Source organism: Lepidochelys olivacea (assembly GCF_965140295.1).
Source record: "Lepidochelys olivacea isolate rLepOli2 genome assembly, chromosome: 2".
Taxonomy (NCBI): Eukaryota; Metazoa; Chordata; order Testudines; family Cheloniidae; genus Lepidochelys; species Lepidochelys olivacea.
In genome coordinates this window covers 71,272,769-71,299,558 of record NC_140412.1, presented here as the reverse complement: position 1 = coordinate 71,299,558, position 26,790 = coordinate 71,272,769, and the positions used below count along the sequence as shown (strand labels likewise).

The 26,790-nt window shown below is 39.6% G+C and overlaps 1 protein-coding gene across 4 annotated transcripts in view; it reads right to left on the bottom strand.

Annotated features, from left to right (window-relative positions):
* Window positions 1–26,790, bottom strand: part of RB1CC1 (RB1 inducible coiled-coil 1) — a 165,688-nt gene that overhangs the window by 109,238 nt on the left and 29,660 nt on the right. For 2 of the 4 annotated variants that reach the window (XM_084620270.1, XM_084620271.1), the window contains exons 6-7: window positions 1,227–1,429; window positions 455–890 (exon numbers count right to left, since the gene is read on the bottom strand). The exons of 1 other annotated variant lie outside the window; for it this stretch is intronic. In XM_084620270.1, coding sequence (XP_084476396.1) covers window positions 455–890; window positions 1,227–1,429 — 639 coding nt within the window. Of the gene's footprint in view, window positions 1–454; window positions 891–1,226; window positions 1,430–11,532; window positions 11,588–26,790 lie in introns of all 4 variants that reach the window. One more of the 4 variants, XM_084620272.1, reaches the window with a different exon arrangement.

Here is a 26,790-nt window from a genome sequence, read left to right as displayed (position 1 = left end):
AATATGATAGAGGATTTAATCTTTTTTTTAACAGAAAGTATGTTATACATCTGTGGGACCAGGAACATCCTTGATTTCACACAGGTTTGGGTATATTTTGTTGGGTAATTAACATCACAAAGTTAGCGAAGAAAACAAAAATGTGTTACCATGCTAGCCACAAAAATAAATGCTGCGCTTTTTTTTTTTTATAAAACGTTTTGGACAACTATTCACATGAAATTATAACAAATCTACGGACGGTCAAATTTTCAAACTAAGCAGCGCTCTAATTTTTTCTTCTCCATTTTCTCCTTTGTTTAAATGCAGAAAGTTGCAGGAGAAACAAAGTTAAAACAATTAAAGTCAGATCAACATTTACTTCAATAACACCAGCATCTGGTAACCAAACAGAAAGATTAAATGGGAAATTCCTATTATTTCATTAAGACATCTTTTTTAAGTGTGAACTTACTCTGCTCATAGAATCAAAACATTTTCTGACTAATGATTCCACATCATTAGGTCTATCTTGAACATTTATCCAGTCCAACAGAGAGACATTGAAGGAAGACAGATCACTCTCGTTAAGCTCCTCTGAAGTTTTACTCTCCTCAATAGTAGTGTTTTGACTGGATTCCCTATTTTCTTTGACATTTCCGGGATCTGTGCTGTCCAGGGCTGAATGCTCCACAGACTTGCAAAATGAGGCTAAAAGTGATTTATTGTGCACTCTAGGTATATCAGAAGAAAGCACCAGTTCAGCAGACTTCTCATCTTCAGTTTCTTCACTTTTTGCCCCTCCATGCCCAACAGAAGAATCCAATCTTCCTAAACACTCTCTGTAACTATGTCTGGTTAGGCACTCCAGCAGTGGGATCTTGGACATGACAGAAACAGCTGTCCCCAAGCTTTAAAATAAAGGACAAACAAAACATCTATCAAGGAACCAATCTTACAAGCAGCTTAAGGTAGGCAATTTTTTTTTGCAGAATTTTAAATTTTTTGGTGCAGAATTCCCCCAGGAGTAAGCTTTTTAGAAAACTATAAGGAGTGAATGTTCTAACATATTAAGTTACCTACTGTATGATACAAAATACAACAAAAGTACTACAAATGTACAGAATTCGGAACTTCTACTGGTTTACTAAGAATTAATTGTGGAAATATAAAATCATAAAACTTATTTTTAAATGCAGTGATTGTGTAGGGCACTTTCTTATTGAAGAGTCTAACAGCAAACCTACTGTGTGAGTTTCAGCTTAATATCATCTATGGACTGCAGATAGTTTGAATATGCATTTTCAAACTTGAAAAGCAGCTTTTGATAAGAATATGTGCAATCTTCCAAATTGGCCATTATGGCAGCCCAGCCTTGGTGCTGAAGATGTTCATCATGGACCAGACCTTCACAAAAGGAACAAAGCTTCTTTGCAACCTCATACATTTCCTATGCCAAAAAAAAAAAAAAAGAAAGAAAAAAAAAAGTAAATTCACAGAATTAAATTATCAGTCTAAACCTGTACTCAATGCAGTAATGCATTCAATGCAGTACTCAAATGTTTATCATACTTCAGAAAAACTATTGACTGTGACACCTAACAGAAAATTAAACACTGAAAGTCTAAAAGGAAGTGTTTAAATATGAACAGTTGTTTGGCCCTCCCTAAACATTTACTGAAAGTAATACAAACTTCCTTTACCTTTTTTTATTTTTTAACAAAAATTGTATTAAATGACAAACTGAATTTACTCAGACTGTTTACTGAATGTCATATTAATCCAAAAGAAAGCAAGACAGTCCTGGCCCCAGAAACCTACAAATTAGCCAGTACTGTTCCAACAAGAAATCAGATCAAATATCAAAGCCGTGTACATTATCACTTTTTATGCACATATGTATTATGCTATATATTTTTGGAGTATGGGGTTTACAGAAGAAGCATACTAAGGACGAAAAACATTTTGTCGAAGAAGTGGTCATTTGGCTCATAACAAAAGGTAGGAGATCTAAATGTAAAGAGGCAGCTTGAAAAACAGCACAGCAAGAAGATGGTAGGAGGGTAGGTTGGGAGAAGTGTAGGAGGTGAGAAAAGTAATCAAAGGAAGATTTAAATTAATTATTAACAAACCAGGTGCAATGTGAGTAGCAATGAAAAGTGCCCACAATGCAACCGGTGACCATCATGAATTTATTTCACATGTCATTTAACAGCCATCAAGAGTCAAGAGTTCTGCTATCATCAACCCAAGGTACAGATGAATCAGACACTAAAAGCTCTGCATCCTATTAACAATGTACTGAATTACTGCCCCTTTACAACTACTTTTGTTTTGCTTTTCAAGTTTAAAAACTGCAAATTTTCCTATTGTAACAACATAAACAGGAAATGTACTAATTTACAGCTAACAGTTTAGAAAGAAAACTTTATTTAAATTTAGGAAGACAATTATATTAAAGAAGGAAAGATAACTAAAGGGAAGTCTTTTGGTTTACACCCCAATCTTTACATACCTTTGAAGTTGCATATTCTGTTAAGAAATGTCCTCCTGATTATACTTATGTGTTTGGTTTTAATATCAACCTCTCTACCTATGAAAAAAGAAAGGAAAGAAAACAGTGATACTTATTGTAGATTCCACACTTAACTAAGCTGTGACTGCACATCATCCATCGTCAACTGTACACATGTACAGCTTTGCGTGTGGAAGCTAGAATAAGGCTGATTTTCCTTTTTTAAGTTATTCAAATATGGTGAGCTCAATATTAAAACCCAAACACATAAGCATTCTGCAAAATACATTTGCTACTGAGTGTGTGATGCTGTAGTACATTAAATTCAGGGCCAAAATGCTAGGCAATTTGTTCTAGAAAGATAATCTACCATTGTTTAATGCCCAAATTTTAAGTTACTTAGGCAATGCTGCGCTCAGTGTTGTAGCACCTGCTTTAGAAGCCTAATCTCATTTTCAAAAGGGAGCCTGACTCTCAGTGACGGTCAATCAGATTTGGTCTCCTGACTGCCTAAATTCCTTTTGAAAATCCCACGAGCCCATAGATCAGTCAGGTATTGCAACGATAAGAGCAACAAGACCTAAACATTTTTAAACATGTAGACCTCTCAAAAGACGTTAGAATTGACTTTAAAACATCATGCAACTTTTCAGATCCTGCTTCAAGTCTCTAGCAACATGACAATATTCCACTACATCCAACTTAATAATGTTTTGGATATTGGTATCTTCCAGGCTATTGGAAAAATAAGTTATCGAGTAGCACCTGTGTTTATAAAGCTGTGTATTTATACAGTCTTCAGAAAAACCTGAAAAATTTCACAGTAAAGTCTCACAAACACTTAAAAGAAAACACTTCACCATATATAAAACCCAAACATTTTGGGATACATTCTTAAATTTGTTTCTGTACACCAGAAACTCTAGGAGTTGTCCAATAGCTGGCTGAGGACTGGAATTGCTGCTACTCTGTTGTCATATTAAGCCACTGGAAGAGGGGATAGTTTACCCCGTACTGTACATCAGTGGTTCTCAAAGCCGGTCTGCCACTTGTTCAGGGAAAGACCCTGGCAGGCCAGACCAGATTGTTTACCTGCCGTATCTGCAGGTTCGGACGATCGCGGCTTCCACTGCCCGCGGTTCGCTGGTCCAGGCCAATGGGGGCTGCAGGAAGCGGCGCAAACCAAGGGACGTGCTGGATGCCCTTCTCACAGCCCCCATTGGCCCGGAGCAGCAAACTGCAGCCAGTGGGAGCCACGATCGGCCGAACCTGCGGACACGGCAGGTAAACAAACCGATTCGGCCCGCCACGGGGTTTCCCTGAACAAGCGGTGGACCGGCTTTGAGAACCACTGCTGTACGTTACTCCTAGGGGAATTCTGTGCCACTGCACAATTCAGAATTTTGCAGAAATTGACATTGTGCGCACAGAATTTCCTTTCCCCCACAAAAATGAGATGCAGTGCTGCTTGGCACCACTAGGTGCCACTGGACTCTGCAGAGTCCAATTTGCACATACAAGACACTGCTCGGGGGAAGGAGAAGGAGCTGGAGGGTTCCCAGGCAGCTGAAGTTTCCAAAATGGCCTGAGGGAAAGAGAGGGCGCAGGAAACTCCATGCAAGCCTGGGACCAAGCATCAGGCTATTTCTCCCTCTGGGGGGAGGGGAATAGGTGTCTGGGGAAGGGGGAAGCAGCAGCTGGGCTCTGGGGGGAGATGGGGTGCGGATGTATTGGCTGGGAGGGTCTCCGCAGGTGGGCTCTGTGAGGGGGAGGGATTGTGGGTGTCTGTCCCCCCGGCTGGGCTCTGAGGGAGTGGGGTACGGGGCAGATAAACAGGAACTGGGTTGTCATTGAACTGGGATTTCTTTAACTCTCTACTCCTGGGAGAATGTGTGTGTGTGTGTCTATCTGTCTGTATTGTTACAGACATACTTGCTGACAGGTATTTTGAAATACATTACCAAAATAATTGAAACTGGAGTGATTATGTAGTGTTATTTTGACAAATTACATTTGCAGAATTTTGAATTTTTTGGCGCAGAATGCCCCAAGGAGTATGTATATATGAAAGAGTGTAACAAGACTAAAAACAAGCTACCAAGACAGCAAAGTGCCCCACTGTGCTCACTGTAGGGTAAGCAAGCATTTACCTTCTGACACCACTCAGTTCTATTCCTCTTTTCGCCACAAAAAGAATACCATAAAGATGTTTAATAAAGAAAAGTGAGAGCATGTACAAAGATGCACAAGATTGCAAGTGTGCCTAAACAAAACACATGCAAAATGAAAATCTGACATCCACAAACACAAACAGATTTATAGAGCAATTCCTTCAATTGAACACCATGGCATGGTACACTGAAGGTACGTGCTGAGAAGTCTAAAACTGGTTAGACTGTTTGCCAAGTGATTGGGTTTCCCCCATCTGCTTGATGACCATCTGAGCAATAAGACTTCTCCCTATTCAGGAAAAAAGATTGGACCACATTCCAGTACTCCAGGTATTCCTCTGTTTATAACAGTAGTGGATAGTTCTTTTGCCCCATGGGAGATCAAAAACTATTCTAGCACTGTTGGACTTCAAAAAGGGGTTATCTACTGGAGATAATATCTCTTTATGTTATGTGTTGGAGCTATGCCCCGAGTTCTGACATTTTGTTCCCCAGCTGGCTTTAACCTTTGCCAGAGCCCATGCACTAGAAGCATTACAGTCCTTCCCCCGCCATGAAATCCTTCATTTCCTTGTAGTGGATTACCATCCAAAAGGCTCTGTAAATAGAAAATTAATTGATGCAAAACTCCACCTCACTTACTCAGTATATTTTGCTCCAAGAACTAAACTTTCCTATTGACTGTGTCTCCTTGCACCTGACTCACCATCCAACTCTGCTTCTTTCCCCCATCTTTCCTCTACTATTCAAAATTATTGTCCTCATCTTCTCCTCAATTCTTTCTTACAAGCCCTCCCATACTAAACATTAAAATAGAGATAAAGAAATTTAGTATGCAAAAGATAGAACAGATAAGTAAAGAAAAATCAGAATTTAACATCACAACATCCAGAACTGACAAGAAATCTACCTAACTGATACAACTCAATTTACATGATGTCTTCAGAGTCTTACACCAATTCCCCCCTCTTTTCTATCTATATACTGTGTCTTAGAAATTGTAAGACATTCAGAGCAGGGACCATGGTTTAGATGTCTGTATAGCGAGATGAATGCAAGGTGGTCAATGAATAATCTTGCCCCACCATCTCACATCTACATCTCTGCTGACAACTACTCCAGGCTCAAGATGATGTAAGTACATTCAAAAAACTCTTTAGAGGGACCCCACACTCCATACGTGATTTACAAAAGTTGAGATTGTTGATACAGGTATAGGTGTGGGAAAACAAAGGGAAAAGATCCAGAAACAGTCCCACGACACAATAGAAATACCCCAAAAAGATTTTGAGAAGGCAAGGAGCATGCATCATATTACTGTGTCACCCTAGGAGGACAATACATTGCACTGAAGTACTTTGAAATTATCTAATGTAAGACACACACACAAGTGAATATGTATATCCCAATTTTAGATACAAAACAGGTTCTGAGAAGTATCTAACCTAAATCCCCACAGTCAGTGTTACAGCACAGGAACAGAATCTCTGACTCCCAGTCTCTTGCTCTGTCCATTAGTGACTAGTGAGAGCTCCATGAAAGTCTGAGAACGCATATCCTCCACACATCATGAGCAATACATTTTTGTAGGGTTTCTGCAAAGGGCTCTAGACTTGGCCTAGACTTAGCAAACTGATTAGTTGGAGAAAAGCATAAGGAAGAGCCCTGAAAGAAGGGAGGTCTACCCAAAATCACTTCCTTCAGTCATCCTACTTTTTGTAATGAAGGTCCTGAGCTTGTGGTATGCTTCCCCTAGCATGGGTTTCCTTCAGAGATAAGTCTGAGCATCTCTTACAAGTCAAGGAGAAAAGTCCTGCTACAATTTGGCTGTATGCTGGCCTAACAGCATGATCACCTGACATAGATATATCATGATGCTTATGTTGCCTCACATTCTGTTAGAAAGTCTCCTACATCTCATTTGTGAGCAAGCCACTCCATCTGCTGAAGACAGAAACCGCTCAAGTGAGAGTATGCAAACCTCTGAAACATGTGGGATGATATACAAGACCATCTGCTCATTGGATAAAGTTGTCCCAGAGTATCTCAAATTAGGGGGAAAAAATTAAAATAGTGGATTCATGTAAAAATGATTCTTGCCAGGTCTTAGTAAAATAAGGAATAGGAAATGCTTAGTGTGCTGGTAAGGAAAGAACATGATAGCTTATGCCTGACGAGGAAATGTGATGTAACCTTTATATACTTATCACTTCCTCTCTCATTACCAAGTCCACTATTCCTTCTATGACAGGTTTCAGAGTAGCAGCCGTGTTAGTCTGTATCCGTAAAAAGAAAAGGAGTACTTGTGGCACCTTAGAGACTAAGCAGACCTAGAGGCAAGACTCTCCAATCAGTAACTAGGATACTATATGGTTTCTCCCATCTTAGAACTCAGTGAGGTTTTTTTCCTTCCTCCAAGAATTCAGGTGATCCTCAGTCCTATTCATTTGTCTGCAGATATAGTTTTCCCTCAGATCTCCTAATCTGCCTTAAAACTTACCTTTCCTATATCTGCCTTGTGCCTTTTCTGGGCCTTAAAATTGTCTTCTTCCCACACCCACCCCGTTAAACTCCTTTTACTTTTATATGCCACCTTGCAGTCAATTCTGCCATCTCATCCAACACACACAACTGTTCCCCAGTAAAAGAAATTTAACATTTATCTTGAGGGTTTTTTATAGTGTTCATTTTAGTACACTAAGAATCCTCTACAAATTGGGGCAAAACCAGTCCCAAAGAAAGAGAAGTGAAAGGGAGCTTAGTCTACCCTCTCTATTTGATACTGAAATATTCTAGTGGTATCACAGCAATTTTAGACATTAAAAGGCTCAAAAATTATTCAAAGTCAAAACTGAAGATGAAGACCATACATATTTGCTCCAATATCCCCCCCATAACTCTCCCTCCAGATCTCAGAAAAATCATGTCTCCACAGTCACTTTCAGCCATCACACAGGAGGTTCTGTTGCTTTTCCTAAAGCCAGGATAGTTACCAGAAAAGCACTCTCCCCTGGTAACTGAGGAATCAAAGCTCAAGAAAGTCCAGATGATCAAGAAACACCTTATGCCATTTCAAACCATTTACGACCAAGGTTGAGCACAGGACTTCATGGCCAAAAGAGCTGTGAAGCAACCTTTCTCCCCTAATCAAGTCCTCTCTCTACAGGTAACAGCAAAGCCCTAGTGCATAAATGCACAGCCCTGATCAGCATTATGGGTGGTCTTTGACACCAACAAGATAGTAAGAATTTTTGCCTTGAAGCTAGACATGTGCAGGGTGTAGGGCTCCCAGTGAAACCAGGAGGCACAGAAGAATCTTGATTACTTACTCTGTACCAGAGAGTACTACCTTAGGTAAAATGGGAGGTTTCTTTACAAAGGAAAAGCAATTGACAGTCATGCTGCATTGCCTTGAGCCCCTTCCTTACTACAGAGGAAAATGAACAGATTTTAAAGCCAAAAGGAAATATGATCATCTAATCTGACCTCCTGCATAATGCAGACAAAAGAGCAGCATCTAATAATTTCTCCATGAAGTCCCTAACTTCTGTTTGAGCTACAGAATATATTTTACAAAGATATCCAGCCTTGACTTAATGACAAAATGATTGAGAATCCAACACATTCCCAGGTAAATTGCTCCAGTGGGTTAAGCAAACTGTTAAAAGTGTTCCCTCTTTCTAATCTAAATTTGTCTTGCTTTAACTTCCAAACACTGGATCTTCTTATTCCTTTTTCAGCAATGTTAAAAAATCATCTACTATCAGATCTCTTCCCCACATATATACTTGTAAACCATGATCAAATTAGCTCTTAACCTTCTCTTAGATAAACTAAATAGATGGGGCTTCTTTAGTCACTCTCTCTAAGGCATATTTTCTAGATATCAAATCATTCTTGTAGCTCTTTTCTGAATCATTTCTACATTGTCAGCATCCTTTTTGAAGTGAGAACACCAAAACTGGACACCGTATCCCAGTAGTGGATATGCCACATATAGAGGTAATGCAGAAGAAAAAGCTCCATTCGGAAATCCAGCTTTCATATCAGTGGTAAATTACAAGAGGCTGCCACGGATTACGGATGTTACTTTTGCACCTCAGGACCAACCCTATACTTTAGGGTTCTTTACAACAGTCAGGTTGAACCCTTAATTTTATTTACTAAGTGTGCAAGAAAAAATGCAAGTTACAAAACCAACATTATTTAATCCCTTTCTTACACGAAGATGTTAGTGTTACAACATAAATATTTTCAGCTGATTTGAAAAGATGTGACATTTGTCAGATCAGTTTCTCCAAATACAGAAAAAACACAAACAGATAAGAGAAGACTAGACATTTTTGGTCACCACAAGCTTAGCAGAAAACAAGATGTCTGCACATAGACTAAATTTACCTGTAGTTTAATACTAAAAGTGGTCAAGAGGTCAGATAACAGTAGTTCAGATTTTCTTCCAGTGGAGAACGTCAGAATGTCTTCTTGTGACCATTGCTGAATAAGGCACTTAGGAGAGACCACGCTCACAAAAGCCACTTCTTCCTTCTCCTACGGAGAAAGAACCCTGGAATCCATTTCTACTAGTACTTCTGGTAGCAAAAGATCATGGTGAAACCGAGGAGATTGCCTAGACATCAGAATATCAGACTATTTGAATGTCCTGGCTAACATTTGTTCTTAGTTCTTCTACTGTAGTTGGCTAACATTGATGCCATTTGTCTGGGAGTCTAGCCCAAAATAACCACTTGCAACATCTCAACCTAGGAACTTTCTTAACAGGCCAGCTACTTGCAGAGTAAAGCTCTGTAGAAATGATGTTTCCAAGCAAGGTGACTCAAGACCTCTTCACCGTTTGCAAACCATATACCAGAATAATGTATGATTAAGTGGGAAAGGTATGACTGTAACGCAATCAGGTCCACCTGGACTCCAGTACAAAAATCATTTACTACTTTCTTCACTTTTTGGTTGTAACTTGAAGGCCAACTCCAACTGGGTTCATTTTAGCCTAAATCATACTATCTAAAGGCAGACCAGGATCACTGCAGCTCTTTTCTGTCAGGTTCATGTGGGACTTGACAATTTATAAAATCTCCAATAAAATCCCTGCATGTCATGGGTCATAAGCGTGATCCTATCACAGGCAATGAAAATTCCTTATGAACAACTTGGTAACTCTGAGATCAAATTGCTTACATGGAAGGTTGTTTTCCTAGATGTAGTGAGTGCAGCTCACATTTAGCTAACTTCAAGCTCTAGTAACCAATCCATTTTATACCAAGTTATACAAGGATACGGTGATGCCACAGCTCTTCAAATTCCTATCCAAGACGGTATGACGTAATACCACCTCAAATGAAACTATTGTCTCTGAATATTTTCCCCCTACTCCTGCGTTCCATTCCTTCCAAGCTCTTCTCTTTACAAACTCAATGTTCAAAGGTCTTTGGGGTTTAACTTAAACAACACTAAAACATAAGGCCCCTTCAACTTTTTATTTAATTTGACACCAATTCCTTAAATAATGATGTCAATAGAAAGATAGTGTCTATTCTGCTGATCATATTTTGCATTTCTATGACCAGACTGGCTTGAAGCTAGAAAGCATATGGGTTCAATCCATGACAGAGCAACTTTTTTTGCATTCTTTCTTAGCCATTCACTACCTTCAGAGGTTGGAGAGGATTCTTTCAATGTGGTGTTTTATCTTCCACTTTTCATGTTCCTTTGTTCCAACTTGAGGCAACCCTCCCCTTTTTTTTTTTTTTAAATTTTAAGATTGGTTACTGTGGAGCCTTTGCACCCTGATAAAGACAGGAACTGACTGGGAGGTTCCAATAATGGCAGTTAAGACATACCATAGCAGAAGTGGCTCACGCTTCCACTACTTCTGTCACCCTTTTGGACCACAAAACCTTAAAGAGATAAAGAGCTTGGAATATTCCTCTCATATACTAGGGAATTCAGAACCAGAAGTGAGAATCCTGAAGTCTAGTATTTTAACTAAAACTGAATAGCGGGGTAAGCAATTTTCCATTTCTGGGGGCTGGTATCTAAGTTGAAGAAGCAAGAGAGGTCATAATAAGAACCTTGCACTACAACTTATGAGGCCAACGGGGTGCTATTAGAGTATCTGTACTTTTTCCTATCTGATATTTTTCACTGCAGTGGAGATTAAAGGATTCAGTAAAGACGGAACAGAGAAGATCCATTCAGCCAAGATTTAGAAAGGTCCACTATGTTGTGATTTGTGTGTCTGGAAAAGAGTAGTTGTCGTGCCCTCTTTGGAAGCAAAAATAAGTCTGTAAAGCTAAATTATACCTGGCCATTTGAAAGTTTCAGTTTATGGTGCAGAGCTAAGCACATTAAACTCAGACTATGCCAGTATTTCTTAAATTGCCAGCATCCCACAGGATAACCTCTCACTGTACTTAAAAGAACACCATGTACAAAAATATGTCTGCTACTCCTAGCACTGGAGGATGGACAAACCCAGGTTAATGTTCTGCATGCTGAGCAATTATTGAAGGTAACATCACTCAATTCCTCCAGAAATTCAGAGAGGCTCTTCAGAAACACAACCTAGTGCTGGATGCTTTAACAGAACCTCTATTTAAATTACCTCACTCTGACTTTCCTAATTGTGATCACCTCAGTTCAATAAATCTGAACCTCACATGCTGTCAATGGAGCTGATGACAGCATACGGTGTTCTGTTACACAGAACTGGAATTCACTGCTAAAACTAACAGTTTTCCATAATTTTCAATGAATTCGCCTTCCATCCTATTGCCCCTACTAATCCCATTCGCTTGAAGGAAAAAAGTATGTCACACATTGTTTGTGTAGAGAGCTCTTCAAACTTACCTCAAAAGAACAAAAGTTTTCAGGAAAGCCAGGGCTCTTTTCGTCCTCTACCATCCTGCGGTAAAAGGAAACAAGTCATCAAAGTCCTCTATTGCTAGGTGGCTGAAATTCTGTTTAAAGGACTTCAAACGGTTTCAACATCCTAAATCCATTTTAGTCCATCAAACCAGGTCGGTCTTCACCTTATCACTGAAGTCATACACATGTAAGGTGGCTACTTTGTCTTCAGTCCATATGTTACAGTAAATTGGAGAGAGGCTGCCTTGCTTCTCTTGCTTGCTCAGACAGATGATGCTTTCAGCAGACTACACACAGTAGCATCCCTAATTCACATAACAACAGTGTTACATAGCTCTGTAATCACTACTTTATATTTCACTGCTGTTTCTAAACCAGACAATAAATATAGCAAGCAACTCTGAGAAATTTCAATTTGTCTTGCAATTTCTCTTCTCTTGAATAGTTACATTCATTTTTCTTAACTAGTCTTAATTACGTTGGGTGATTATGTTCTGTATGATGTTTTCTATATGCAGCAGAGGACCATTAGTATATACTTGCAAGTTATTGATTTCATTCTCATATTACAGGCTTGGAAGTATTCATGGGCTGATTTCTAAGATGCAAAGAACAAAGTCTTATCTCAGTGACTGGCAGGTCTGGTTCTGCCTTCTAGGGCAGCATTACTCAAAGTGGTGGTCCGCAGACCGCTGCCGGTCCACGAGCCATCAGCTGCCGGTCTGCGCGCACATTGGGAAAAAAAATTACCGGTCCCTCACATCAGATAGCTTGAGAAGCACTGCGCTAGGCTACACAGCTGAGGAAAACAGCATAGTATGAATAGTGAATCTTGCTAATACTATTCACATATCATGTAAGAACAAATTTATCTAGCACATACCATGCCAGCCAACACTTACAGTTGTCAAAACACAGAACTCAACAGTAACAAAATTAAATGATCCTTGTATCATATCCTTAACTTCACTAGCCTCTGGCTCTAATGGACTGTCAAGGGGAGGGAAGGCCAAGCAGGAAGTCATCAACTGAAAAAATCCTGACACTGGACATGATGTATGTAAATTTACATATGAAAAGGAAACACCTACTAGTCAATTTACAACTATAATGGAGTACAAGGGAAAGCTACAAAGCCATTTCAGTGAAGCCTTTTAGCGGATGGTCTAATAGTTCCACAAAATACATTTCCAGCTACAAAGAAGAAGCATCAGATTGTAACGAATGAATAAGTTCTCCTATTCTTGACCCACCAAACTAGGAATGTAGCCAAAGTAGTCATACTATGGATTGGCCCCAGATCCAGTCACACAAAGCATAAACATCAATTTATGGATGTGTCTGGACACAACTTTCTTAGACAGTGCTAAGAGCTCACCCAGCAATTCAACCAATAATTCAGCTACAGACAGAATGAATGGTAATGGCAACTTGGCCAGCCAAATATTCATAAGATTTTAAGAATGTCTTTTTTCTAAAAAAAAAAAAAAAATAGTCCTTTCAAGAGAGTCTATAAGAGTGGCTTTCTAGTGACTGGAAAGGGAGGGTTTCCTAGAGCAGAGATTAGTGTGTCGACTTTAGAAGCCAAGGACCTGAGTATTGTCTTAACGTTAGTGAACCTTTATAGCTGAGCCAAGAGAGTAAATGGTATAAGTTCAGTCACCCAGATGTTATGTGGACAAATGAAACACTTGATTTCTCTTCCTCAGAAGGGAAAGTTGCCCTGAATTGATAGCGTGTTTATTTCAGACACAGTGGCAATATCTTGACATACGAAAGGCAAATCTGTTAATAAGGGCAGTCCAGAGTAGTATGAATCTTCTGGTGATCCTTCAGTCAAAGATTAAACCTCATCATTTCCAATATCTGGGGAGGATTACCAGTGTGAGTGTGAAAGGGGTTCATGGTTCTTGTTTCAAAAATAGATCCGCACATTCAGACTTTATTATTCTTTCTTCACTGGAGTAAAAAGAACAATCTGGGTAATGGCTTGGGATTTGTGGCATACCTGTTCAACCCAGATAGGGAAGGCTAAATCAGAGGCCTGCCTTACCTCTAGTCTCCACAGAAGCATTTGCAATTTCCAAAAGCAAAGAAGAGCCCCAAACTGAATGGTGAGAGGCAACAGCACAGGTAAGTTGAGGCTAAGTGTAAGTAGATCACTTAATTAGTTTTAGTAAATATATTTGATCCTTGAAATCAAATTAAATAAACCACTAAAAGCTTTGCCTTAAACAAAGACTATGCATAGAATAATCTACTAATCAGAGAGCTAAAACTCAGTTAAAGTATGGAGGTAGACGACCAGTAGCAGATTACTCAGGGTCAGAAATATCTCATTCACTGCACAGAGTGTATGACTGCTTGCCTTATGGTAGCACATGGATCAACTGGTGCAAACAGTTTATGTCCCTCAGAGACCACATACTGAACCTTGAAGCCAGAACTGCTGAATTGGAGCAGAGAGAATTATTTATAGAGTTGACAAACTGGGTCATTGTAGAGTGAGCCCATCTCAGAACTTTAATTAAAGGGGAACCTGACTTTTGGCACATAAACTGAATAAGGTTTTAAATGACTGTTTAGACTAAAAGTTGGATGAGAGCTGATAGATGTCAAGGATCACTAAGTTGGACAAAGAGGTCTGCTAGAAATGTCAATAATACAAAAAATATCTCTGGACTCATGATATGATAGAAATTGCAGTGTAACTGGTACATGAAATAATTTCTGTTAAACTAGCAAATTGTTAAGCTAAGGAGTTTAACAAGATTGGATAGTTTAGATACAATAAATCCTCCATCTTGGCAAGGGGTTAGATTAGATGACCTTTGCGGTACCTTCTAACCCTATGATTCTATGAGGCCCGTGTTTTAAAAAAAAAAAAAAAGTGTATATACATATGAGAGAAGCTTAAAAAACTAAAGCCCAGCAATGAAGCAGTACCTTGACATAAACAGGCATTACTGACCATCGTGTAATCACAAAAAAACAATGGGATACTGAACATGTGGCTATAAACTATGCACAAAGGACTTGGGCTAAAGGTGTAGAAAAGCAGTGCTAGATCTAGACTAGAAGATTCCACAGAATCCACTGAAATAGAAATTCTAAGCAGAGAAGATCAAACAGTTGAATCCATATGAATACAAATTACAAATTATAAGAATACAAATATTCTAATAGGCTTATGCTACTGGCCTCCAATTCAGAAAAAGGATATTTACGAAAGTAACATGCTGGAGTTGGTTCAAGTAGTAGTTACATTTGAGCCACAAAGTGACAATGACTCACATATAATTAAGCTTAATATGCTTGAGGAAAGAAAGGTACCAAAAATTAGTGCAGGGACACCGAAATGTAAATAGGAGGGTTATATTTAAAAACGTAGGAAGACTAGTTGACATAAGGTATTTAGACTTTTTAAAAGCCTTTGACAAAATGCTTCAAAAGAAACTCAATAGTCATGGTGTGAAATGCAAGGTATTGTTATGTAGCCAGGCTCTGATTCAAGACTGACCAAGAAAGAATAAATGGTCAGTTTTCATCATAGCCAGAGGTTAACAGTGAGGTGCCACATGGTTCTGTCAAATGCATTTATCAATGATCTGGAAGGGGTGAACATGGAGGTGGAAAAATTTGCAGATGGCTGAAAATTTAATCCATGCTGCAGCTTATCCGAACGGGCAACAATTACAGATAAAATTCAGTGTTGACAAATGCAAAGTAATTCACATTAAAGGGAATACTTTGAACTACTCATGCACCTTACTGGATTTTAAATTAACTGTGCAACAAACAGAAAAGAGACCTGGGCATCACTGTCGTTAACTCAATGAAGACCTCTGCTCAATGTATGGCAGTGGTCAAACGCATCAATGTTAGGACACAAAGAATGAAATGGAAATCATCAAAAATATGTCAAATCTATGGTATACCCTCATCTACTATGGGGTATTCCGTTCTGGTCATGCCATCTCAAAAAGGATATAGCAGAAGAGAGAAGGTTCAGAGATGGGGAATATGAAAGATTAGGGGCATGGAGAGACACTCGTATCAAGAGAGACTGGAGGTATGTACCATAGAGAAGAGATGAACAAGAAGGGCCATGATGGAGATATACAAAACGATGACTGGTGCCAAAAAAGGAAAACTGAAACTTCTATTCATTTGATCTCATAATACAAAAAAACAAGGAGACATTCAATGAAATACAAATATGGAAAATGCAAAACGGATAAAGCAAAACTTTTTCCTAGAACATATGAGTATATTAGGGAACTGACTGCCACAATATCAATGAGGCTAAAAGCTTAGGAGGAGTCAAAATTTTGACATTTATAAAGGATAAGAAGGAGTACCCAAGAATTAATAGTAAATACTTAAAAATTAGACCTTTTTTAGAAGGGACATAAAACTCTCATTACTCAGGACAACAGACAACCTCTATTGGCATTTAGGATAAAACTTCTCTCAGTTTTCCCAAAACTAACTGCAGGGTTTTCTTGCACCTCTCTCGGTAGCATCTGGTTCTGACCACTGTTGGTGACTGGACACCAAATCAGAAATTAGTTTGATCCAGTACGGCAGTTCCTATGTTCCTGTGATAGTGGTAATACCATATCCCTTACAGAAACATATTACCTTGCTCTTCCAGATGTTTCTGTCCTCCTGGCACAGACTAAGAAGGTTCTATGTTAAATTGGTGATCAAGCAGCCATACTTGAAAAACAGACCCTGTTAGTTGCATGGTACTACTCTCCAGGTGAAGTCTTCCTGTTTATTTGGTTAATCTGTTTATATCTCATTCTGATTTTGATAGGACAAGGGTAGGAGACAGCTCAGTAAACAGGTTTAAGTGAAGCAGAATGAGAATTGGATGGAAAAAGGGAAAGGAAATGCTAGGAATCCTCCATACCAAAATCTTGAATACAAATCCGTAGCATTTTTGGAATAGCAAGGGGTTGGACACCAAGTAACATTACCAAAAGAAAACAAACAATTATTAAAATTGATAATTGGGAGAGAGTTAATTAGATGGAATTATTAATTGCTTCTCACAAAGTTAGTTCAGGAAAACCAAATCAAAATACTGAATTACTGACTATGGTTATTAATGAAAATGCACTCATGAGGTAATCCACATAAAATTTACCAAGGACTCTTTTTCCTATACATTAAAGTATGCCCATAAAATAAACAACTGAATTTGACTTTGAAATAAACAAAATGTTTAAGTAATTAAAAATGACAAAAGGAACTAACAATTAAACCAATAAGAATTATGCAAATGAGTTAAGTATATAAAAGAAAGGTACATAAAATGAGTGATGCAATGTAGCAATATTTTAAAGGTACATCTTAACTAAACATGAAATTCTAAAATACAAAGCAAGGTTGGTTAACTATATTGACTTGACTAGTACCATAAATTTGAGTGTAAAATTCAAAAAGCTATGTGCATCAAGCATAATGATTTCACTTAATTCCTTAGGACACTAACAGTATCAACAGGTTGTTTACCCTAATTAAGATTAATGAGTAGCTAAGCATTATTAACATAATTCAACAGCTAAACTTAAAGAAACAGTATCACACAACCAAGTATAACATCAGTTTAACTAATTTACAACAACAACTAGAATTCAACTTGACATCAAAACTTTTAAACTAACGAATGAATTTGGATGAAACTAGATAGGTCATATATGACAATGTAATTGAAAGCAGCATCAACTTAAAAGCTAGCAAAACCATTACTACGTCTCTTACTTCTGTCTTAAGGAAAAAGTATTCTGAGGGCTCAACATGATTTTTAGGACAAATCCACAGGCATATGACAACTACAGCTTCAAAATAAGCAATATTCAGGTAACACACTTCAGCTAAGAGTATGTCCTATGACAACATGGAAAGCAAAGATATAATAACCACACACAGTGTGACTGTTAAAATAATAATACAGGGTAAATAAACTAGCTTTGGGTTTGGTGGAGTTACACAATTTTATAACTGTGAGAGTTCAGAAAGTAATTTGATTAATCAATTTGATAAAACTGAAGTTGAACCAACCAGGCTTGGGGAACAGTCTTTAGAGAATCGATAGGCAAACAGTGTATGGCAGGGAGATACTGGTGTTTGAGTTAATTAGCAAAAGAAAGAGCTCTCTGAGGGTACATCTACACTGCAAAAAAAAAAAAAAAAAAATCACAGAAACAAAACACACACACACCACAGTAACAAGTCTCAGAGGTCAGGTCAATTGACCCGGGCACATGCTACAGGGCTAAAAACAGCAGTCAGAGCCTGGCTCCAGCTCAAGCAGCAATGTCTACAGAGCTATTTTGAGTCTTGCAAGCCCAAGTTAGTTGACCTGAGCTCTGAGACTTGCTGCCATAAGGCTTTTTTATTTATTTTTGTAGTGTAGATGTAACCTGAGAGAGTATTGAAGGTAATGACATCTACCAATGGGTAAGCCCTGTAACAGAAACAGAAATATCAAGAAATATATTGCTCTTGGTATTTGAAATAGACAAAAGGTAAAACAGTAACTATTTAAGTTACCACAAGAAGTATGGAGATAAGGCTAGTTTGGCATGCACAGTATTAACACATTATGTAACTCTAGTTAGAAACACACAACACAGTTAAAGTTAGTGTAAAAATATTCTAAAGTTTATAACACTCAAATAAGGACAGAAGGCAGATTTTGAAATTACTCACTCACAGTGTAATGTTACAAGACAAAGGGATCTGAGGATGCTTCTCTCATTGGAAGGTAATTCTCACACATACAGAGACATCACAGTTGTGAGGGGTAAATGTGTAGGATATGGGGAAGAAAACAGAGTTTGTTTAAATCAAAGTAATTTAAATCAGCAATTTCAATCATGATTTAAATCAGCAAGTAGGAAACCTTGATTTAAATAACTGATTTTAACTGCATTTTGTGTTTGTAAATTTTAGATTTTTTCCTAAATAAAGTTCAATTCTCATGGTTGGTAACCATTAAAACATGTTGATTTGCCTATATAGCCTTTACACTAAATTTGGTGCTTCTTTTTCCTAACTAGGAGGATACACTATAGCTATACACATTTATTTAAGCAGTTATATAGCTTAACCTACATGTAATCAGCATCTTAATTTTTTACATTTTTTAGTTTAGAAAATGCCAAAAGAGGATTTCTTATTTACTAGCTTATTTTTTACTTTTGATTTTTGTCAAGCTCTATCTAGATGGAAATTCAATTTAAATTAAAAATGCACAAAAACAGCATTTAAATTTTCTTTTTAATTAGAGAAAATTTCTTTAAATGTGCTGGAGACATAACAAAAAATCATTTATCAAAACATTTTGCATTTAAAACTGATTAAACAAAAATATTTCTGTAATCAGTGAATTGAACTGATTATTTCTGGTCACCATGCCTTCAAGATTTTAGAACTAAATGGATCTCACCTTGTTCACCTAGTTTTCACTCATAGATTTGAAGGCGGGTGGGGGGGAAGAAACAAGCTTTCTTCGTTTTTCAATTCCCAATGGGTTTCTGCATTTTGAATGACCTAGTCATTGAAATGAACTAGTTGAATAAACTGAAATTAAGAAAATATTCTCTCTGCACTTGCAGAAGAGGCTATTGCTGTAAAAAAAATGATTTAGCACTTAAACTCTTGCTCCAGATGCTTAGCCAATGACTCCCAGCAGTTCAGTGGTTTGATTTTCCTTAAAAATTAGCAACATGTACTGCTGTTTATCTCGTATTTAATTTAAATGATTTTAACAGATAACTAGTTTAGGCCTTAACATAAGTTGTCAATTTAAAATTAAGTTTGAAATAGGTTAAATTTAAATTTAAAAATTCAATTTAAACAAAAAAATCTGATTTTTTTTTTAAAAAGTCATTGATTTTTATACACCCTTGCAGAGCAGAACAGTGATTTAAGAAAGCTGCTAGTTTTCGGTAGCCTTTGAAGTTAGGAACTGAGTTTAAACAGGACAACAAAGTTTAACCATCAAATACTGAATTTTCACAGAGATCTAACATACAGTACAGTTCCAGATTTTTAAATGTAGTTATGATCTCAAGTCTAGTTTTTTAAGCAACAGCAAAAAGTTTTAGTAACCTGGTAACTGTTAGGTCACCCCGAAGATACAAAAATGCAAATATTATTTCCTTCTCATTACAGTGTTCTGTAGAGGAAGACCAAATCATTTTAGGCACAAGTACTTAGTTACAAGACATTAGGTTTAAATCATGTAACTCAGGCCACTTGTGATTCTTAGGAAAATATTTCAAATATTAAGGTTGCTAAAGGCTTTATTTCTTTCTTGGTATTTAGTTTGAATCAGGATATCTTAAGTTTATTAATTTGGAATTTCAATTCAAGGATCCAGAACAATGGTCTGGATTTATAGAACAAGATTCTGAACTACAAGGGATTTAGAAAGGCAGTATTTTTGCTCTTCAAGGCCGAATTCTGGCTTCCCTCAAAGCACAGAAATTCCCTGGAATCTTAAATTCTGACTTTTAAATATTCCTATGCTTTAGAGCAAAGTGGGATTGATCTCACCCTTCAGTTGTCCAGGAAGTCTTCTGGCTTGGAGATAATTTCTTCTTGGCATCTTTGATCTTCATGAAGGGACCATCTTTCTTGAGGCTGCTTATATTTGGCGACTTTGGACCTTTACGCTTTCAAAACCCAGGTTAATGTCCATAAAGGACTTCTAGTTAAAGATTCCCTCTCTTGGGAGAGGAAAGTCACTTAACACTTCTTACATGAATAGGAGGGCTCTTCTTGGGTCAAGATCAGGATGCCTCAGCATTCGGAACCTCAGGACCTGCACTGGATCTCTCAGGTGAAGAGAATTGCCTCTCAGAGGGGTGAGAGCAGTGAACTGACATTCTGTAACACTTTTCATACTGTTATTCTTCCCATTGTATTGAGGGGCTTGGTCTACCCCTAAAGTATGCATTTTCCCACTGGCCTTTTTAAATTTTGGCGAGGTATTTCCTTTTATTTACGCTTGGTAGAATTCTATTTTTATATATATATATTATATATATAAAAAACTTAGGCAGATAATATCAGTGTTTAATTTTAAGCATTTTTCTATTTTTATCTGTTTACATTTTCACATTTTCAGGAAGTTATTCAAATCAGACAGGGGTGGAGTCAGACAATTATGTAAGGACAGAAGATTTTGAGATTCAAGAAGTTAAAGCTTCATAACTTTAGCTTAACACATAAAATTGTATATCATTATCATGTCAAAAATAAATATCCTTAAACTCTAGTAAGTTTGGAGGCAGCATTTCTTTTATGTTGCCTCTATGTAAATTTTGATCATCATGAATAATACTATGTTTTCAGGTTTCAGAGTGGTAGCCGTGATAGTCTGTATCAACAAAAAAACGAGGAGTCCTTGTGGCATCTTAGAGACTAACAAATTTATTTGGGCATAAGCTTTTGTGGTCTAGAACCCACTTCATCAGATGCATGGAGTGGAATATACAGGAACAGATATAAATACATGAAAGGATGGGAGTTGCCTTACCAAGTGTGAGGTCAGTCTAACGAGACAATTCACTTAACTGCAGAATACCAAGGGAGGAAAAATAATTTTTAGGTGGTAATGACAGTGGTCCATTTCAGACAGTTGACAAGAAGGAGGGGGAAATTAGTATTGGGGAAATTAGGTTTAGGTTTTGTAATGACCCAACTCCTCCCAGGCTTTATTCAGGCCTAATCTGATGGTGTCCAGTTTGTAAATTAATTCCAGTTCTGCAGTTTCACATTGGAGTCTGTTTTTGAAGTGTTATTTTGTTGAAGAATTGCCACTTTTAGGTCTGTTATTGAGTGACCAGAGAGATTGAAGTGTTCTCCTACTGGTTTTTGAATGTTATGATTCCTGATGTAAGATTTGTGTCCATTTATTCTTTTGCGTAGAGACTGTCCAGTCTGGCCAATGTACATGGCAGAGGGGCACTGCTGCCACATGATGGCATATATCACATTGGTAGATGTGCAAGTGAACAAGCCCCTGACAGTGTGGCTGATGTGATTAGGTCCTTGGTGATGTCCCTTGAATAGATATGTGGACAGAGTTGGCATTGGGGTTTGTTGCAGGGTTTGGTTCCTGTGCTGGTGTTCCTGTGTGGTGTGTAGTTGCTGGTAAGTATTTACTTCAGGTTGGGGGTCTGTCTGTAAGCAAGGACTGGCCTACCTCCCAAGGTCTGTGAGAGTGAGGGATCATCCTTCAGGATAGGTTGTAGATCCTTGATGATGCACTGGAAAAGTTTTAGTTTGGGGACTGTAGGTGACAGCTAGTGGTGTTCTGTTACTTTCTTTGTTGGGCCTTTTGGGTACCCTTCTGGCTCTGTCAATCTGTTTCTGCACTTCACCAGGTGGGTACTGTAGTTTTAAAAACGCTTAGTAGAGATTCTGTAGGTGTTAGTCTCTGTCTGAGGGATCGGAGAAAATGCGGTTGTATCTTAGAGCTTGGCTGTAGACAATGGATCGTGTGATGTGGTCTGGATGAAAGCTGGAAGCACGTAGGTAAGTATAGCGGTCAGTAGGTTTCTGATATAGGGTGGTGTTTATGTGACCATCGCCTATTAGCACTGTACTGTCTAGGAAGTGGACCTCTTGTGTGGACTGGTCCAGGCTGAGGTTGATGGTGGGGACCGCAGCTTCCCGCAGCCCCCATTGGCCTGGAGCGGCAAACTGCGATGAGTGGGAGCCGCAATTGGCCGAACCTGCGGATGCGGCAGATAAACAAACCGATCCGGCCCGCCAGGGGGCTTACCCTGGAGAGCCACGTGCCAAAGGTTGCTGATCCCTGCCATATAGTTATCCTATGTTAATGCATGCCTTTACTGTTTTTCTCATCCTCTTACTGTTTATCGTATCCTAATGTTATGTCTCGTCAAATTATGTATTGTGTGTTCTAGAGCAGGCACTATCCTATTCTGTTTGTACAATGAGCTCAAAGATAGAGGCTCATAGGTGATGCTGAAATCGAAGTAATAAATATCACCCCCCTAGTTTAAACTGTTCCTTGAAACCACTGTTTATCATTGGTAACAGGAGATAATGTTTTCAGACATATACTATAAATCATATTGCATTTGGAAAACGGCATGTCATATGAAATATGACCTGCAAACTATTACAGACACAGCATGGGAACATGATTTCCACATTCCCCAACTAATTAGTATGGGGAAAATACTTAAGCAAATATTGTATCCTGGGTGTGGAATGCAGCAGCAGTCACAACTCTCCCACCATTGCGATATCAGGAGATTGTACAGTGACTAGTAACATTTCCACCCTCCCACCGCCCCGCATTTGTTCTGAATTCCTCTTCATATTGCTTCAAAACAGACACCATGAAAAACTACTCTGTAGAGTACAAGGTTACAGAATCCTTCTTCACAATCTCTCTGAGAGCTGTACTATCATGCAACAGAGTCACCATGGTTTTATTATACTTATGATCTTCCAATCACAGGAGGGGATTATAGAGATTTCCCAAGAGACAGATCTTGCTGACGTGTTTCATAAGCTGTCTAATAAACAAGCCTATCATATCCAAAGACAAACTGCAGGACAAAATTAACTGTGGAGAAGGAGTATGACAGTTTATTCATTTCCCCCTTAATAATAATACCACCTAGCTCTTATATAGTGCTTTTCATCCCTAGATCTCAAAGCAGTTTACAAAGGAAGTATTATCTTCATATTACACATGGGGAAACTGAGGCACTGGGCAGTGAAATGACTTGCCCTAGGTTACCCACAAGGCTAGTGGCAGAGCTGGAAATACAAGACCCAGATTTTAAAGCCCAGAACAGTGCTCTCTTTAAATGCTAATCTTTTTTTTTTATCTGGAATAATTTGAAGAATTCCTTGCATTTTATGGATATGCTTCTTTTGCAAAGCAAAGCAGCAACATGGCATCAGACAAGTAACCACACCATTTTACCCCTTTATTGCTTACGAGCAGAAGACTGCCACAAAAAGGCACACCACACACAGCATATGCTCATCCTTCTGGGATCCTTAGTATAGGTGATCAAGACCCATAAGAGGCATTCCGAAATATGTGATTTCCTAGTTACTGGTGGCAAGATAGTTACTGGTGGCAAGTATTCTAACACTTCTGAATAGGATCTACATTATGTGTTTATGGATAAAAATAAGAGATTCCAGTAAATAAAAAACTGCACACATTGTCACAGGTTATTAGTATCTCCTTCAGATTTAAGAAAAATTAATCTGACTGATTTGTATTAAAATTATAATCACATTTATTTTCTATACTCAACCCAGCAGACACTCGCAATGTAAGGCTCTGTCCAGAAGAAATAGAGCCTTAAGCACACACACTAACTACGTAGTTTGGTCCATTATCACAGCTAAAAACAGAAACCACAGCTCCAGACGGGAACTGAAAGAACTGCTTATAGAAGGGAGGAATCTTGGAGGAAGAGGGATGGGCAACTCAGCTCTCCACCTGCTACTCCATATCCTGGGTCCAGTTCCCTCCTGTGTGAGGCAAGGGCATGCAGACATCGTAATTATTACAGTCCTTGACCTGTATTACCCCTCTTACACAGTGCCAATCAAAGTGGGGGAGAAAGTTGTATGGATGTCAGTCTGATTGTCTCCATAAATATTCAAATATCTTATATAGCCCTTATCATATTACTTGAGCACTTTACAGTTCACAAATTTATCCTCACAGCAACCCCGTGAGGTACAGAAGTATTATCTACTTTCTTATAGATGGGGGAACTGAGGTACAAGGTAGATTAAGTGACTTGCCCACAGTCACACTGGAAATTTGTGGCTGACCCAGGAATCCTCATTAATCCCAGGGTGTGGAGCACAGGTGCAACCATTCCATAACCTTCCCCACAGGGATACTGGGGTACACATTTTAATAGTCATATCCCCACTTTTCTCCACCCTTTTTTTCCAAATCCCCTCCATGCTGCTTCAAAGAACCATCATTGTCCTCGTCTTGTGCCTTATCCAGTAAACTAGGGTTTCTGGGTCATAAAATGAATCAAAGGGTTACGGGGCTGACTGATGTCATCTCCCTGCTCTGGGCATTGAGACCTGATGCATAGGGTCACAGCACCATTGAGGTTTGGCTCAGCTGACCGTCCATCATGATGCAGGGGTGGGGAGGGAGTAGACGGTAGCCGCTCGGTAAATCTGGGTGAATGGCCCTGTGTGACCATATGCACCAGGTTGCAATACCATACACACATATTTGGCCCCGTCCGTCCCCCTGGGCCAAATATTTGTACATGGTGCTTGGGCTAGGCCACACCTGAGTGATGCTGAGACCCCAGTGTTTGCAATGCTCAGAGTAGGGAGCCAACCCCAACCAGACACACAGGATATGAGATGTGAGGGAGGGGTTGGTGTCATATTCTCCAATAAGTAACCTCCACAGCCAGATGACAACTGCCTTCCATACCTTGCCCTGCCAACCCAGACCTCCAAGGTTCCCTAGCTCACGGCCATGAACTCCCCCCACATACCAACCCCCCAAAAATCTTTCCCCACTGTACCCCAAATCCCACCTTATCCTGCCCCACATGGGCCATGAATGGGGTCTGTGTTTGGAGGGTGGGGTGAAGACTATCAGCTTGCCACCCTTCCTCGGGCCCTTCTGCCCCGCAAGTCCTTTCCCAAAACCTCCAAACTCTCAAATCCTACTGCATTACAACCCAAGACCCCCAAATCCCACCCCTCACACTCAAGCCCCCATGGACTGTGCGGGGAGCTGTGTGGGTTTTTTGGTGATGTGTCAGCTCACCTCCACCAGTTGCCAGTGGGGCATTCCATAGCTATTCATCTCTGTTCAGAGCATCTATAATCTTAATTCTGAGTCCTTCCCACCCCAATAGGCCACTGGAGGGCAGGGGGGAATTGGGTCAGGGGGCCTCTCTGTGAGGGGGGGTCCTCTGGGTCGCAACAACCTACCAAGGTTTACAAGGGGGGAGGTTGGGCTTATAAAAGGTTGGCGTACCACAGCATTAAACCACCTTCCCCCCACAGGGAGATGGGAAATCTCTCCAAAGTTAGGGTGAGAAAGTAATGTGCATGTGGGGGGCAAGAACACTTTATTCTGTTCTCCACCCCCAGAATGTTAGAGATAAGTTTGATCCCATTAGACCAAAGATTTGTCCATGTCCTCTCTCTAAGGACACACGGAAGTCAGGTTATTAAAGCCAATTTAAAAAGTTCTTCCTTGGTTGACAAATTAGCAGGCAAGGGAAGAAACTGCCCTCCACACTGGGGAGTGCATCAAGCCCAGCACATCGCCAACAATTCCTATTAATACTTGTGGTGGGGCGGCTACCCCACACAGGGAGAAGAGGTTAAAAGCAGCACCAGGGAGGCTGCTCAGAACCCACTAATCAGGAAAGGGCTTATTGAGCCCACTAATAGGAGGAAGCCATGCTGAAGCAGCAGATCAGTGCCAGCAAGGGCCATATATAAAGGGCTGCTCAGAGAAGAAGGGACTCTCTCCCTGTAGGGCAAGGGAGGAGGACTGGCTGCCTGAAGAAGTGCCATAGATAGAGGAGTGCTGGGCAGGGGCAGCAGACTGCGAGGGTGAACTCCTGGCTGATGCCTTGCTACAAGGGCTGAGCAGGTGCAAGAGCTACCAAGGAAGTGGCCCAGGGAAAACAGGCAGCAGGTTGGAGGAGGGCAGTATCTGGCTGCCAACTATAGGGTCCCTGGGTTGGAACCCAGAGTAGCGTGAGTGCCTGCCCCCAGCCTTTTGCGCCCCACTTGCCAATGAGGAGAGTGGTCAGTATCTAGACTGCAGAGTGCCCCTGAGGAGAGGGGCTGGAACTGGGATTGCAGTAGGCCGCTGAGGCTAGTGGCGGGTCTAGGGACTGCTGGTCCCCTGGCAGGGGGGAGATACAGGAGTGGGGGCACAGTCGGAGGACCGTGCCCAGAAGATGACGCTGCAGTCCGGGGAGTGACGCCAGGCCAAAGAATGGAGACAGCAGAGATGGCAGGCATGCAAGCCAGACACCACCAGCTGAAGGCAGACTGGCAGGGCTGAGAGCTAATTCCCATGACAGCCAGCAGGAGGCGCCAAAATGCTGAGTCCCGCCCCATCACAATACTGTTGTGTCATATTTTGCACTTTTATTTCAAAAACAGTTGACAAATTTTATTTTGGAGTGCACCAGACACATCAGT